The following is a 15,027-nucleotide window of genomic DNA, read 5'->3' as shown; positions in this document are numbered from 1 at the left end:
TCGCTGGATCTTCTCAGTGGGTCGCGTTTCCGATCCGGTGGTAGATTCTGCGAAGCAATGCTCTTGCTAGGGCCAGTGTTAGCAACACTCCCGGTTTGAGCCCCCTGAGCTCACCCATATGTCAAGGAGAAGCTTAGCCTCTCAAGGCTATCAGCATAGGTAGGGAAAAAAAGACATGCCTATTTATGGTAGTCATTTATTTATTTATTTTTTTATTATTTTGTCGGCAGAGGAGCATACGACCCAATTGATGGTAAGCGGTAACTGTCGCTCATGGACTAGAAATTCCAGAGGCAGAACCAAGGCGCCATTGAGTACTCTCCGCAACCCTCATTTGAAGAAGAACATGTCATAGCACCCGCGAAACACCGCGGAGGGGAGCTCATTACAAAGCCGGATGGTATGTGGCATAAAAGATCTTTGGAAACGCAATGGCGATGAACGCAGCGGTTCCAGATAATATGGATGAACTCTACTCCGATGAAGGGAGGTGTGAGAGTAAAAACGAGATGAGGGAAAAGGAGAGAAGTAACCAACGGTTTCTTGTGACGCGTTTATTTAAAAACCATATTAAATTAATATAAATTACAATGAAATACAAACTTTTATAATAATTGAAAAATATAGTATATATTCAATAATTTAATTTATGTACAAACAATATTACGCCAAATTGACAGCTAAGGTGATGATAAGTGTGATAAAGCTTAGGGCTGCGACGTTTGCTGAATCGGGTGCAGGGGTGACAGCTGGAGCTTCTGTAGACAGAAAAATATCAGCACGTTTTCTATATATATAAAAATTAATTGCTGTTCGTTAGTCTCGCTAAAACTCGAGAACGGCTGGACCGATTTGGCTAATCTTGGTCTTGAATTATTTGAAGAAGTCCAGAGAAGGTTTAAAAGGTACATAAATATAAAAATGCTTAGAATTCAATAAAAATAACAAATTTGTTTTCCCTTTGATGTGTCCCCTGTCGGAGGGATTCCTTTTGTTTGTTTTGAGATTAATTTTATACAAAAGTTTAGGCTTTTACTTTTCGATTGGGCACAACGAAGTCTGAAGAGTCAGCTAGTTCATAATAAATATTAAAATTGCATTTATGCATTGCTTTAGATTATTATCGAAGCTCACAGCGGTACAAGCTGTTATCAAGTGCTTACAAAAGCCCATAGATATCACAGTGCTGTGGTTACAAAGACCGCGTTTGAAGTTTCAATTTAGATATCCTGACCTTTCCCAACTTTCGAATCATGAGTGTCAAAACGCATGAGTGTCAGTCACCTAGTCCAAAACATGAAATTGATAATTTGGAGCCAGGAAGTACTAAATTATTCACGGGTCATAACTTTTTGTGAGTATCTTCAAACCACACATTGTTTTTTTTTATTGCTTAGGTGGGTGGACGAGCTCACAGCCCACCTGGTATTAAGTGGTCACTGGAGCCTATAGACATCTACGACGTCAATGCACCACCCACCTTGAGATATAAGTTCTAAGGTCTCAAGTATAGTTACAACGGCTGCCCCACCCTTCAAACCAAACCGCATTACTGCTTCACGGCAGAAATAGGCGGGCTTGTGGTACCTACCTACACGGACTCACAAGAGGTCCTACCACCAGTAATGTTATAATTCCAGGGTTTCAATAAAACATCCTTGGGCCCGCGGTCTGCTCTCAACATCTGCAGATCGTCAAGTCCCACATACCCCTCACGCCCCATAGGCGCCGGGACCACGCAGGAAGAAAAAAAAGTGTCTAAAGCCTATCTACATCAAAAACTTGCTAATTCTATACAAATATAGTAGGCAGAGACTTGGCTTTGCCACGGCATTGCTCAAGTCCATGGGCCACCACTCACCATCAGGTGGGCCGTGTGCTCATCTGCATACAAGGGCAATAAAAAAAAAGAAAGAAATAACTCTATACCGGTTGGTGGGACGGTCGGGGGAGCAGTAGGCGGTGCCTCGGTGATCTCCTCAATGACATCCTCCACGTAGCCTGACTCGAAGTAGTTCGTGAATTCTGAAATTCTCTGCTGTGACCAGACGAGGTTCGACCGCGTGGTCTCGATAGCTCGTAGCGCCGTGCTGTATGTGGCTCCCAGGGTATTTTGGTTGGCCGTCAACCAGTTCGAAACCTTTTTTGAAAACAAAGATCGGGTTAAAATTGGAATGGCCAGCTTTATAGCAATTTAAAAAAATTAAATAATTAAGTTACCTCATTTATCTGTTCCTCGTTGAGGAGACGTCCAATTATTGTGTTTAAGATCGTGGAAACGCTGCCTAGGCTAGAAAAAGTATGTAAATATTATTTGTTTAGAATCGATTGACTGGCATATTACCAGGATTTGCTTTAATGAATCCCACCATCACAATGCGAGTTTTCATTAGTACTTATATTGATATACAGTCATGATGATTTGATATTGTGCAGCTTATTTCGTTACCCGTTTAGAATATATAAATACTATTAGAGTTTATTTATTTATTTATTAGATACTAGCAACCAGCCCTCGCTTCGCTTAGGGGACTGTAATTTATTATTGAGAACAGTATTTCTCCACTATTTAATGGATGTTATTGTACATATAAACCTTCCTCTTCAATCACTCTATCTATTAAAAAAAACCGCATCAAAATCCGTTGCGTAGTTTTAAAGATTTAATAGGGATATAGGGACAGAGAAAGCGACTTTCTTTTATATTATGTAGTGATATTTCACTATTAACTTACGTTCTGGTCGCCTGGTCAACGTTATTCCTGAGCCATTGGAAAGCTCTCAGAGTGTTTATCTCATTGGATGTAATAGCGGAGGTCAGAGCAGCATTGTGGTCTTGTGGTCTAATATCATCGTTTCCTGAGACAATCGCATCCAGGAATCGATTCAGACTGGCCTGATCAGTAGTACAGCCAGCAACGTTGAGCATTACCACCTTCTCACTGGACAGATCTTCCTGAAGGTAGCGGTTCCAGAAGATGTTGAAGTCTTCCGCCGTGCCATGACGTAGTCCAGCGCAGTATACCCACGGGCGCATGTTAGCCGGGATACTGGAATGATCAATGATAATGGCAATTTTTGACAAATGATGACACAGAGAAACTGACATAAAGACAACTTGGTGGTAGGACCTCGTGTAGTAGATATCACCACTCCGCCTATTTCAGCTGTGAATCAGTAATGCGTTTCGGTTTGAAGGGTGGGGCAGCCGTTGTAACTATACTAAGACGTTAAAACTCATATCTCAAGGTGGGTGGTAGCATTTACGTTGTAAATGTCTATGGGCTCCGGTAACCACTTAACACCAGGTGAGCGGTGAGTTTTTTTTTTATTGATTCATATTTAAAAAAGGGTGCGTGTACTTATGTACGCGCGTAAGAAGTTATACTTTATTTTTATTAAATTTATTTCTTTTTTTTTAAATATTAAATAATTAATAATAAATATTTAACGTCAATAATTTAATAATATTTAGTATGAATTATATTAAATAATAATTTTGTCATTTATATTACTAAAAAATGAATGCTAATAACACTTTTTTTTACGAGTGTACATGCGCGAAAGTTCACCTGCGGCTATATTCAGACTCGCCAAGTTACGTCGGTCGTATTGTAATGAGCGATTTAGTGGGCAACTTCATTCTGTTAATTTTGTGTCACGGTGCGCGCGCATCGTAAAATTTCACTCTCATCAATTTTTCACAACGCGCCTAAAGAAGTATAACATCAAAATTTCACAATTACAGAAACAGCATTGGTCTTTAAAGTACTATTATGTATAATGCTATTATCAATGTCCTAGAATATGATGAAATCCCATTTTTAATACCGAATACATGCAAAATAAGAATTATAAAACAAAAAGCCCGTTAATAGAAAAATACCATTCATATCTTTTTTAATTTCAATAAAACTCAAACTCAGTCTCTTTAGTGTAGGCTGTACTCAACTCAGATATTCTGGTTCTTGTATGGCTAACTAGACCGATGAGGCAATCCATTAGGGTTCAGGTGTAATTTGTTGGCTTTGCCTCTCGCATTGCTAATGTCCGTGAGCAACGGTAACTACTCACAGTCAGATGGGCCGTATGCTAATCTTAGGCAACGACAATAATAAAGTTCGTTTAGAAGACAAAAAATTATACTTACAAACACCCCCTCCAACACTACATGGCGATCACGACCCCTTTGTCAAGAGTGATACGATTGAGTAGAAGAAGAAGATACTTACAAAGTACCGGTGCTCCACCTTCGGAAGGCCTGGGTTCCAAAGTTATTGCATTCTTCGTGTCCCACGTTGCAAAGGAATTCCATTACGTACATTCTTTGAAGATCAGTCATGTAGGAGCCATTCTCTGGCTCTAGGTAACCCAGTTTAGCTACTACCGCGGGACTTAGTTCTAGAATAAGTTTCTAAAAAAAATACAAGAAAGGATTTTTTACACTTTTGTTTCTATTGTGTATTTAGACTCGATATTACTGTGATATCTATTTTCGTGGTCGATTTGGAACGTGCTTTTAAGGTTTGATGGCTTCGTATATGCGAGGACTTCTCAACTAGGCCTTAGTATGTTTTCAGTTTTCCTTGGATGTCTCAAAGGAAGCTCGAGTTTCTAACCGAGTTTAACAATCACTTTTTTTTTATGATTGATAGTTTACAGGTGGCCCGGAGGCCTTTCCAGTTTCTCAAGGACAGGCGGGCGATCAAGGGCTAAGTCAGAAGGGGGCAATAATCACATACCACTCTAGAAGTCCATGGTCACTAACCAAAATTCTATGCCAATCTGGATTAGCCATTTAAAAATTACAAAGCATTAGAACTGAAATAGAGATTGTCCTTCCCTTCAAAATATTTTCGACGTGCAGATAACCAAGCTAATAGAACACGATAGGCGACATTATACTGATAAAGTAAATTAATTAATTTGATAGTAAGTATGGTTTTGGAACGAAGATCCTTATGGGACGATGCGGAGGGGTACCCTAACCGGGAAAAAAGTCCGTAACGTAAGATGTTTATTAGTAATGCACACAGTGTACGACTTAACTTTGTAATAACGTACAAAAAATAACATATTTTTTTATCATTAATTGACCACGATCTCAGAGCGTTCGTTTGGGCAATACACTAACTCTTATGGAAACAACCGTGAATGAAGTGTACCGCAATAAGTTCGCACGTTACCGAATGACCGTGGGTTGTTGCGAAACCTCCAGTTTTATATTCTTTATACCTCGAATAGAACTAAAATTAATATTTTCATATTAAGGAACTTCGTTCTTATCCGGTGTCCCACGACACCACACATATTTTTTATTGTATTGACAATATTTGTGTAGCTTACTTGTAAAAGTGCCGCATTAGTAGAATCATGAGCCAGTCTCCTGATGAGGAACTCGAAGCCGCTGATGGCCGCCAACCATGGAGCATATTCGTCTTCAAATTGCAGGAAGGATAGAATGTTGAATGCTCTGTTGTACTTCATCACATTAGCTCGGGCCAATTGGAAAAGATCGTCCACAATCTATAGCAGTACATGCAAGCAATGAAAGTTACATAATATTGTCTTATCGCAGTAAAAGTGTACAATTTCCAAAAATATTCGAAATTGAGTCAATATGCGGAATCATTTGGTATCACCAGTATTTTTCTTATAAATACTGTCAAAAGAGCGAGCGTAGTTTAGTTTTTATTTTATTTTAGTTTACCTATGTTTTGATTACTATTAACTAAATTAATACATAATTTTATCTTACTTTAAAAGACAGATAATGTAACTGGTAAAAAATAAAAAATTAAAGTTGCAAAGATGATTAATATTAAAAATATCACATATTAAACCTTTAAAACACCTGTAAAATTAGTAAGTTTTGAGATTATACAGTTTTAATGCGAGAAGACGATATGTACGAATTATGAATCAGTTTTCATATTTATTCTTTCATAATTAAGGTAACGCAAATTTACCAAGCTTTCTGTTTAAGTTAAGTTTAAGTTTTCTGTACTGGTGGTAGGACCTCTTGTGAGTCCGCGCGGGTAGGACCGCCTATTTCTGCCGTGAAGCAGTAATGCGTTTCGGTTTGAAGGGTGGGGCAGCCGTTATAACTATACTGAAACCTTAGAACTGATATCTCAAGGCGGGTGGCGCATTTACGTCGTAGATGAGCTCCAGTAACCACTTAACACCAGGTGGGCTGTGAGCTCGTCCACCCTTCTAAGCAATAAAAAAAAGGATATTAATTACTCTTTAATTGAATTACTACTGAACTGCATTTATATAAATGCAGCAACCTGTTATGCGTTCCGATGTCACTCTCTCTCATTCTCTCTAACTCTATCTCATTCTCCTCTATTCTACCTCGTACTGCTTCACTGATAATCTAACTCGCCTCCACTCTATCTCTGCTATCTACTTCTCTCTCTCTCTCTTCGATCATTTCCTCACTGCTGAGGATCGTGACTCCGTCCGATTTCGTCAACCAACTGTCTCCATCGATCCCGCCATGCAGCCCGGTGGAGTGCGTCGCTGATAGGTATCCCCAGTTCCTCCGCTATTTGGTCCGACCATCGTTTGGGACCTCTACCCCTAGGCCTTTTTCCCTCTATTTTACCGGTCACCACAAGGCGTTCCAAATTGCTGGTATCCCTACGTGCAACTATATCTACTTCTATGTTACTAAAATGTATAACATCGCACAAGTCTAATATCGAAGAATGGCAATCAAGGATATAATTTTAAAATGTATTTAGCTCTAGTCAACCTACTTTCTCTTTTTTTAGTAATGCAATATCAAGAATTCGTTACAGCAAACAGAATATGTGAGTTCAATTGAGAACGAACCTGAGCACGGTTCAGTTGATGAATGGCAGTTCGGGACGACGACCTCAAAGCTCTAGTCAGGAGAGCCCAATTGGTATCGTCGTAGTTGACTCTGTAGAAGCCTAGAAAAAAACTAGCAGCTACAATGAAATGTTAGAATTACCTGAAAATCTCGCGAAGTTTGATTAAGTCATTAAAGCTTATTTTTTAAAATGAAACAATAGGAATTTTTTTTATTGATTAGATGGGTGGATGAGCTCACAGCCCACCTGATGTTAAGTGGTTACTGGAGACCATAGACATTTACAAAGTAAATGCGCCACCCACCTTGATATAGTTGTAAGGTCTCAGTATAGTTACAACGGCTGCCCCACCCTTCAAGCCGAATCGCATTACTGCTTCACGGCAGAAATAGACGCGGTGGTGGTACCTACCCGTGCGGACTCACATGAGGTCCTACCACCAGTAAAAACTACTATATTTGTTTAATAAAATAACTTTGTATAAAAAATTACTTGAATTCATTGCATTCCAATTTGTTGGTGGACGATCCTTCAAAGTCATAGTTCCGGATTATCCTGCGGCTGGCAGTGCTTAATTTACTTTGAGACTACTCTACTACGGTTTGTTTTATTTATTACTTAGATGGGTGGGCGAGCTCACGGCCAATTGACGTTAAATAGTTACCGAAGCCCAAGGATATCAACAAAATAAATTCCGCTACCCAGATTAAGACGTGAGCTCTAAAGCCTCCGTTTTTACAGTACAACGATTGTCCCATCCTTCAAACCGAATTCATCCATCATACTCCAAGGGTTGAGAGTTCGATTCCTACACCGAGTTCGTGTGACGAACAAACGGTTTTGCCCTTTGTCTGGTTGGTTACTGATTCTATTTTATCATTACTAATTATGTATCTCTCTCTGGTTTTCACAGCACAGATATTTCTGCTTTGAGGTCGGGTGACCGTGTCTTATTTGATCTCTATAATTCATTTATTTATCTATCAAAGCTGTGTACGTATAGATTTTTTTTATTGTTGAGGAGTGTGGACGAGCTCACATCCCACCTGGTTTTAAGTGGTCACCGGAGCTCATAGACATCTACAACGTAAATGCCGCCATCTACCTTGAGACATGAGTTCTAAGGTCTTACAGTACAACGGCTGCCCCACCCTTCAAACCGAAACGCATTACTGGTTCACGGCAGAAATAGTCAGCGCGCTGGTACCCACCCGTGCGGATTCACGACTCACAAGACGTTCTACCACCCGTAAAAAGTTGGAAACAAATCGCAATTATGTATTCAGTTCCGTTAATTATTTAAAGCTTACTATAGTTTCGTAACCCATGGTCATTGTGCTTAGAATCTCGTCTCAGGTATATTCTTTAGGAACGTACCAATTTTTCTCATTACGTCATATCTAGTATACCTATATAAACAGGCAAATAAAAAACACTAAAGTACCAATTTAGTATTTTTTATCAACGATACTTTTTATTGTCATTATTAGATAATTATTGACAATATATGTATAATGTTATCTATTTCTTTAAGCTTTTTTTTAAGATTTCGACAAAAAGGACAAGACGGTTAAGTCCCATTTTCTCCTCGGTTTTTAGCAACAATTTCTACCTTTAGTACGTATTACCAATTTTGTTTCGAAATCTCAATAATAAAACAAGGGGCAATGTATACATAAAATGAATCTAAGCATCGTGGTATCAGTGATTATTACTAGGTCATGAATACCCTAGTTCATCTAAAACTCATATAATTATGAAAGCCAGATAAGATAAATACAATAACTAGTTAGAATCGTTGGCTTAAAGCTGTCAATAATATAGTTAAACTTTTAAGAAATTGGCATATCTGACACTTATATATAGCTATTAGGCAAAGCTTGTAGATACAGGAATACAAAATGATAAGACTGATTATTATCATAACATTATTGTTCTTACCGGATTCTTGCTTGTTGAATATTACCCACTCCAACCCAGTGGTGCCTCTGTTAATGGAGGTCACTTGTTGCGAGATGAATTGCGATGGTTTCAAGTCTTCGAATTCGGGAGCTCCAGCCCTAGTCCAGGTGATCGGTATGTGCCATAGGCTCGGGAATTGTGAAACGCCAGTATTGCGTTCCCATCTTTCCTGCATTGCATTATTTTACACAAATTGGTTATTGTTCCCAGTCAGTTCGTATTTTATTTAAAAAGTGTGATGCTGTATACTGTAGCCATTCTTCATTATTACTTTCGGTGGCAAATGAGTATATACTTCGCTGATGATGAGTGGTTGCTGTCTCGTATGAAGTTCGCGAAACACAAATCTCGTATGAAGAATTCGATTCCCGGTCAGACAAAAGTTTTTTAAGACTTTCTGATTATATTTTTTTTTTTAATATGTAGGGTTTGGGAGGCTTTTTGTTGAACTGTTACATGGTTTTCCGATGTTTTTTCGCCATCGATTTCTACCACGTCTACACGACTAGGATCCAAAATGGCGGCCAGACAAAAAAGCTCACTGAGGACAGCTCTATCCTAAGTTTAACTTAAAACTATTGGCTCTTTTTCAAAACAAATCATTTAGAATTAATTACCTGGGTAACAATCATTTCCCCAGTTCTCTGGTTAATAGTGACAGTCAGAAGTGGATGTCCGGCCTTTTCGGACCAAGTCCTGAAGTAGGTATCAATTGTAATACCGCCATAGCCGTTCAAAGCGCCGTCTTCCACAGCAGCCGCGTCCAAAGCCGTGAAAAGGTGATGAGGCTCAGCAACATTGAATTGTCTATCAACATTCAATAAAATGTACTGGTGGTAGGACCTCTTGTCAGTCCGCACGGGTAGGTACCACCACCCTGCCTATTTTTGCCGTGAAGTAGTAATGCGTTTCGGCTTGAAGGGTGGGGCAGCCGTTGTAACTATACTGAGACCTTAGAACTTATATCTCAAGGTGGGTGGCGCATTTACGTTGTAGGTGTCTATGGGCTCCGGTAACCACTCAACACCAGGTGGGCAGTAAGCTCGTCCACCCATCTAAGCAATAAAAAAAATATACAAATGTACACTTTTCGGAAATCTGTATCTTTCATTTTAGATTTTAATCAATATCTATGATTTAATATCTAGTGCGCAATCGAAGAATTACGATATTAAGATATTATTTAGGCACACATTATTAGCTACGCCGAAAGCGATAATATAAGAAAATTATATTCAAATCATCATTGCTGTTTTTGTAAGGAGATACAAATTGGGTCCTGCGATTCTGAAATAGAATGTATCATGTGTCGCATGTTGACATAGTTAAAGATTTAACTGAGAGTTGTGTATCATTTTCCTTTTTATTTTTATTGGCGGTAGTTAACGGCTAATATACGAAGCATACGATATGTCTGATAATAAACTGTCACTAATGCTCACGGATTAAAGTGTTATTATTACAATTTTGAACCTATTGTGTACCAATGCAGTGGAAATGACTTCGTATGTTCCTTCCTAAATCCGGACACAAATATTTTTCATTTACGAAAAAAATGGCTCGCTATCTTTTTTAAGTATTTTTCAGCACGTAGAATTATGTAGGATATTAAAGAAATGTTGTTTTAATCAAAATATTCAACCAGCTCTGGTCAGACCGCAACTGTCCAGTTTCAAAGTCAATTAAAAAGTAATACAGTAGTATTGGCGCAAATTGTTAGCCAGCACGGGTGAGTACCGCAATCATGCCGATTCCTGTCGCGAAACAGATGTGCGTTTCAGATGAAGGAATGGTATATTTTTTATACAGCACCATTGAAATTTCAACTTCATGTCCCAATGTGGGTGATCGCGTTTATGATGCTGATGGATTAGTAGAACCACTTAAGACTGGTGAGTGACGAAACTGATTAACCCATTCAAGCCTTTAACATTTAACAGATCAAACCTTTCACGGAGATAGTTGCGGAGGCCTTTAACGAAGGTTTCGACTCCAAGTAAGTGTTGAGTCATCCTGAGAATGGCAGCACCTCTCGCGTAGGTTATTGTAGAAAAGTGCGCGCTGACTGTAGTCGGATCATTTACATTGAGATCTGTTAGTGCATGAGCGGTATCAACGGAATCCGAGAACATAGCCATTTGGACTTGCTCAACGATAAAACGCGTCTCATAGCCCAGCTCAGGTGCAACCTTATAAGAACGAAAAGCAATTGATTAATATCGCGTCTTCGAATCAAAGAATGTAAACGTTAACCCAAATTTGGGAACCTTACCGATGCCGTCAAATAATATTGATAGAATCTAGCAAAGCCTTCGTTTAGCCACAAGTTGTCCCACCAGGCGCAAGTGACCAAATTTCCAAACCACATATGAGCTATTTCGTGGGCTACGATGTTAGCCACGCGCTGCTTGTAGAAATGGTTTGAATTCAACGGATCATAAAGTATCAAAGCTTCCCTGTGAAAATAATAATAATAAATAAAAATAATAAATAATATCGGTAGCTCCTCCTTTTCAAAATTTGTTAATTTCTGAAACTCACTTCAAATCTTACTAATATTGTTTATGAAAAATCAATCGATATCTTTGGTATGAGAATAATTGTTGATTTATACCTGTAAGTCAATAGACCCCAGTTTTCCATAGCACCAGCAGAGAAATCAGGAATTGCCGCTTGTTTCATGTTAATATTTTCGGCCATTGTATAATATGGAATTTGAGTGTATGCCTCCATAGCCTCCAAAAGTTTCTCTCCGATCTCCAAAGACCAATCACCAGTGCGACCAACATTGTTACGGGCATAGATATCGAAAGGTCGTAGAGCATTGTTGTTAGTAGATACAACAGTGTAATGTGAAACGATAAAAGCCAACAAGTAGGTAGAGGTAACCGGTGTCGTCCAAAAAGTTTCAGAAACGCGACCATTTGCAAGACTGAAAGAAAATATTCGGAAATCATGAAATTTTATGGAAATCATATACAAAATTTACATTAACCAGATAAGAATAAAGCAAAATACGTACGTGTTGGCCGTTCTAATAGGCATGTTTGAAATAGTCGGACTGAAGGATGCTTCTCTGTTCATGGTAATATCAAAGGTGGCTTTGAATCCAGGCTCATCGTAACAAGGGAACGCTTGGCGAGCATGACCAGGTTGGAATTGGGTAGTACCCATCCATCTAAAATGCGTAATATTTACCATTACTAAATCAATTACAGCACTTTATAAATTGCAGGACAATACTTTGTCGAACTCACCTCCTACCGGTGCTATCAACGTACCAACTTCTGTAAAAACCTCTCATGTTAGTTTGCAGATTTCCTCTAAAAGTGCTTTTAATTATGTATTCTCTATTGAGTACTAAAGCTTCAGTGGTTCTGATTCTAAGGAAACTGAAAGGCATCTCACAGGCGAAAGTCTGGCCGGTGGCTGTTATATCTACCACATTCGTTCCACTTTGGTAGCCAATTGAAAGGCTTTGAATGGTCAAGTCGTTGCAGTGGATAACAACTTCGTTAACGTTTGCTACTGTGGGTGAAGTGTAAATAGTAACTTCGCCGTCAAAAGTGAAGGGGTTCACGTTGGCTGGTACAACATCGAAATATGGCGTCAGTGTTACTTGATAATGTCTCGGGCGTGTGGTCGTTGGAAGACGAAACGCCGGATCCCGAAGCATCCTCGCAAATTCAACCCACTCATCTTCTGGTACTGGTATGGGGCTTAACGTTAGTGAAGTTTGTAAGAAGGCTACGCCCACGAAGAAATAAAACCAGCGAGATTCCTTAAAATGTAAGCGTTTAAAGGGGCATTGTAAAAAAATAGTTTATTAGCATTATTTGGAATGTTTCAGTCTACAAGAATTTATTGTAAAGGAGTAATATCTGCCTCTATCTATCTATAATTTGCCTTTTTCAAATATAAACAATCTATAACGATCCTATAACATTTCTACCTATTAATAATTATTTATATTTCCAATGATATAACGCATAGTGAAATTTAAATTTCGCAAATATTACTAAATTTAAAATTAGTTAAATTATATTTTTTGATCTCGTTCTTACCATTATCACGCTAGTTAGACGAAACAGTAACAGACCAAGACTCGATTGTTTCAGTACAACTTATCAAAATTGACTATAATCCTCATATCTTATCTCTCGATGGTTAATTACTTATTGGTACGTACCGTTTGTTTAATCACATGCGATACTGTTATCATTATCCGCCTAATTATCAAATTGGACTATTTATGAGTTTTACGAAAACGTTAATAGTTGTAATGGTTAGCTATAAACTTTAATTGGAGATAAATATGAATTAAAATCGAGCTTTTTTTTATTTACCTAAACAAAGTTTCCGGTGTAGCTATGGAAAAAGAATTAGGTTGTTTCAATACGTGATTTTTTCTTTTTCACTGGGTTGGCAGTCAGCTGTTAAAGCTCTAGCTTGTTCAAAAAGAGCTTAATGAACTATCAACTGTCTTGATGCTGATTCACTTCCTTATTCTGAGCAGTGGCATCTTCTGAATTTTCTGTAATCCAAGCTACATCATTGTACTGCTCGATCATTATTTCTTTAGACTAGATTCCATAAGTATCACAACGTCGCTGACGCAACCCAAGTTGAGATATGGGAGCGAAGTTTCAATAGTAAGTAAATAAAAAAACTTCAAATATAACCAGAATTAGCATTAGATATGCGGTTGAGCTCTAGGCCCATCAGATGAAAAGTAGTTATCAGGGTTAATAGTCACCACAACTTGAAAACCATCACCCACATTGAGAAATAAGGTCGGAACTCCAAACTGCAAGCTGACAATACGCTATTTCAATATTATTTATCCAAATTTCTTAACTTTCCTTTTTTTTACACGATATTAGTCATTCATTCATTGCCGTCTTGGAAGCAATAATGCAAATACTGGACTGGACGCAATACGAAACAAACATTGATGGCAACTACCTTAATCACCTCCTTTTCGTGGCCTAAAGGATAAGACGTCCGGTGCATTCGTATCTAGCGATGCAACGGTGTTTGAATCCCGCAGGCGAGTACCATTTTTTGAAATGGAATACGTATTTAACAAATGTTCATGATTGACTTCCACGGTGAAGGAATAACATAGTGTAATAATAAAAATCAAAGTCGCAAAATTATAATTTGCGTAATTACTGGTTTTAGGACCTCTTGTGAATCCGCACGGGTAGATACCACCACCCTGCCTATTTCTATATTCATATATTTACGGACAATCCAGAATACATAGCCTTAGTTCCATTAAGGTCGCATTTTGCAAAAATAAAACGCATATCCCGCAGAATCTGAAAACGAAAGCTATCAATCAGTGCGTCCTACCGGCTAAGACTTACAGGGTCGAGACCGAACACTCACGATACACCTTTTTTTATTGCTTAGATAGGTGGACGAGCTCTCAGCCAACCTGGTGTTAAGTGTTTATTGGAGCCCATAGACATCTATAACGTAAATCCGCCACCCACCTTGGGATATAAGTTCTAAGGTCTCAGTATAATTACAACGGCTGCCCCACCCTTCAAACCGAAACGCATTACTGCTTCACGGCCGAAATAGGCAAGGTGATAGTACCTACCCGTGTGGATTCGCAATAGGTCCTACCACCAGTAAAAAGCTAGTCCGTCAGCATAAGCTCGCCCGGCAAGCCATGGAAAAGCCATGCTCGGAGTTTCTCTGAAGGATAATAACAAGAATGAGGTTACCCGACAGAGAACTAAGGTCATCGACATAGCTGAGAGAGTCGGCAATCTGAAGTGGCAGTAGGCTGTATACCGTAGAACCAATAGCTGTTAGAGGGGGCGGGTTCTTGAAGGAGGACCGCGTAGTGGCAACCATAACGTGGAGCGCCTCTGGTGAGCTGGTGCGATGACCTTCCAAGGGCGGCTGGCAAGAAATGAATGGGAATAGCTGAAGAGAGGTCTATGTCCAGTAGTGGGCGACTGTGAAATGATGATGATTATGGCTATGAAATATAATAATATGAATAGTTTAAGTTGTGAGATAATATAGGCTACCTTATCCCACGCCTGTGCACAAGTCTCCAACCCTGCGATATAAAGTGTAGTCCTCGCAGTCGAAGCTCCAGGAGGATGATTAGTAATACATAAAATTAAAACACTTATTTTGTTCTCACATGTACATCAGGTCGTTGACTCAATAGCATGAGAATCCTGAGCAGGACAAT

General features: G+C 38.9%; 1 protein-coding gene across 1 annotated transcript; it reads right to left on the bottom strand.

Moving 5' to 3' along the window:
• Positions 1 to 539: 539 nt before the first annotated feature.
• Apn1 (aminopeptidase N) lies at positions 540 to 12,970 on the bottom strand. Its single transcript, XM_089729626.1, has 15 exons — positions 12,872 to 12,970; positions 12,065 to 12,588; positions 11,830 to 11,985; positions 11,422 to 11,739; positions 11,080 to 11,263; positions 10,755 to 10,996; positions 9,425 to 9,614; positions 8,787 to 8,976; positions 6,844 to 6,944; positions 5,347 to 5,526; positions 4,233 to 4,414; positions 2,736 to 3,050; positions 2,221 to 2,290; positions 1,930 to 2,140; positions 540 to 758 (listed from the first exon to the last, which is right to left on the bottom strand). Exons 1-15 carry the CDS (start codon positions 12,872 to 12,874, stop codon positions 664 to 666), a joined length of 2,961 nt encoding a protein of 986 aa, XP_089585752.1. The 5' UTR covers positions 12,875 to 12,970; the 3' UTR covers positions 540 to 663.
• Positions 12,971 to 15,027: the final 2,057 nt, after the last annotated feature.

Source organism: Bombyx mandarina, chromosome 09 (assembly GCF_030267445.1).
Source record: "Bombyx mandarina strain Sakado chromosome 09, ASM3026744v2".
In the NCBI taxonomy this organism is placed as follows: Eukaryota; Metazoa; Arthropoda; class Insecta; order Lepidoptera; family Bombycidae; genus Bombyx; species Bombyx mandarina.
This window is presented reverse-complemented; position numbering and strand designations above follow the sequence as displayed.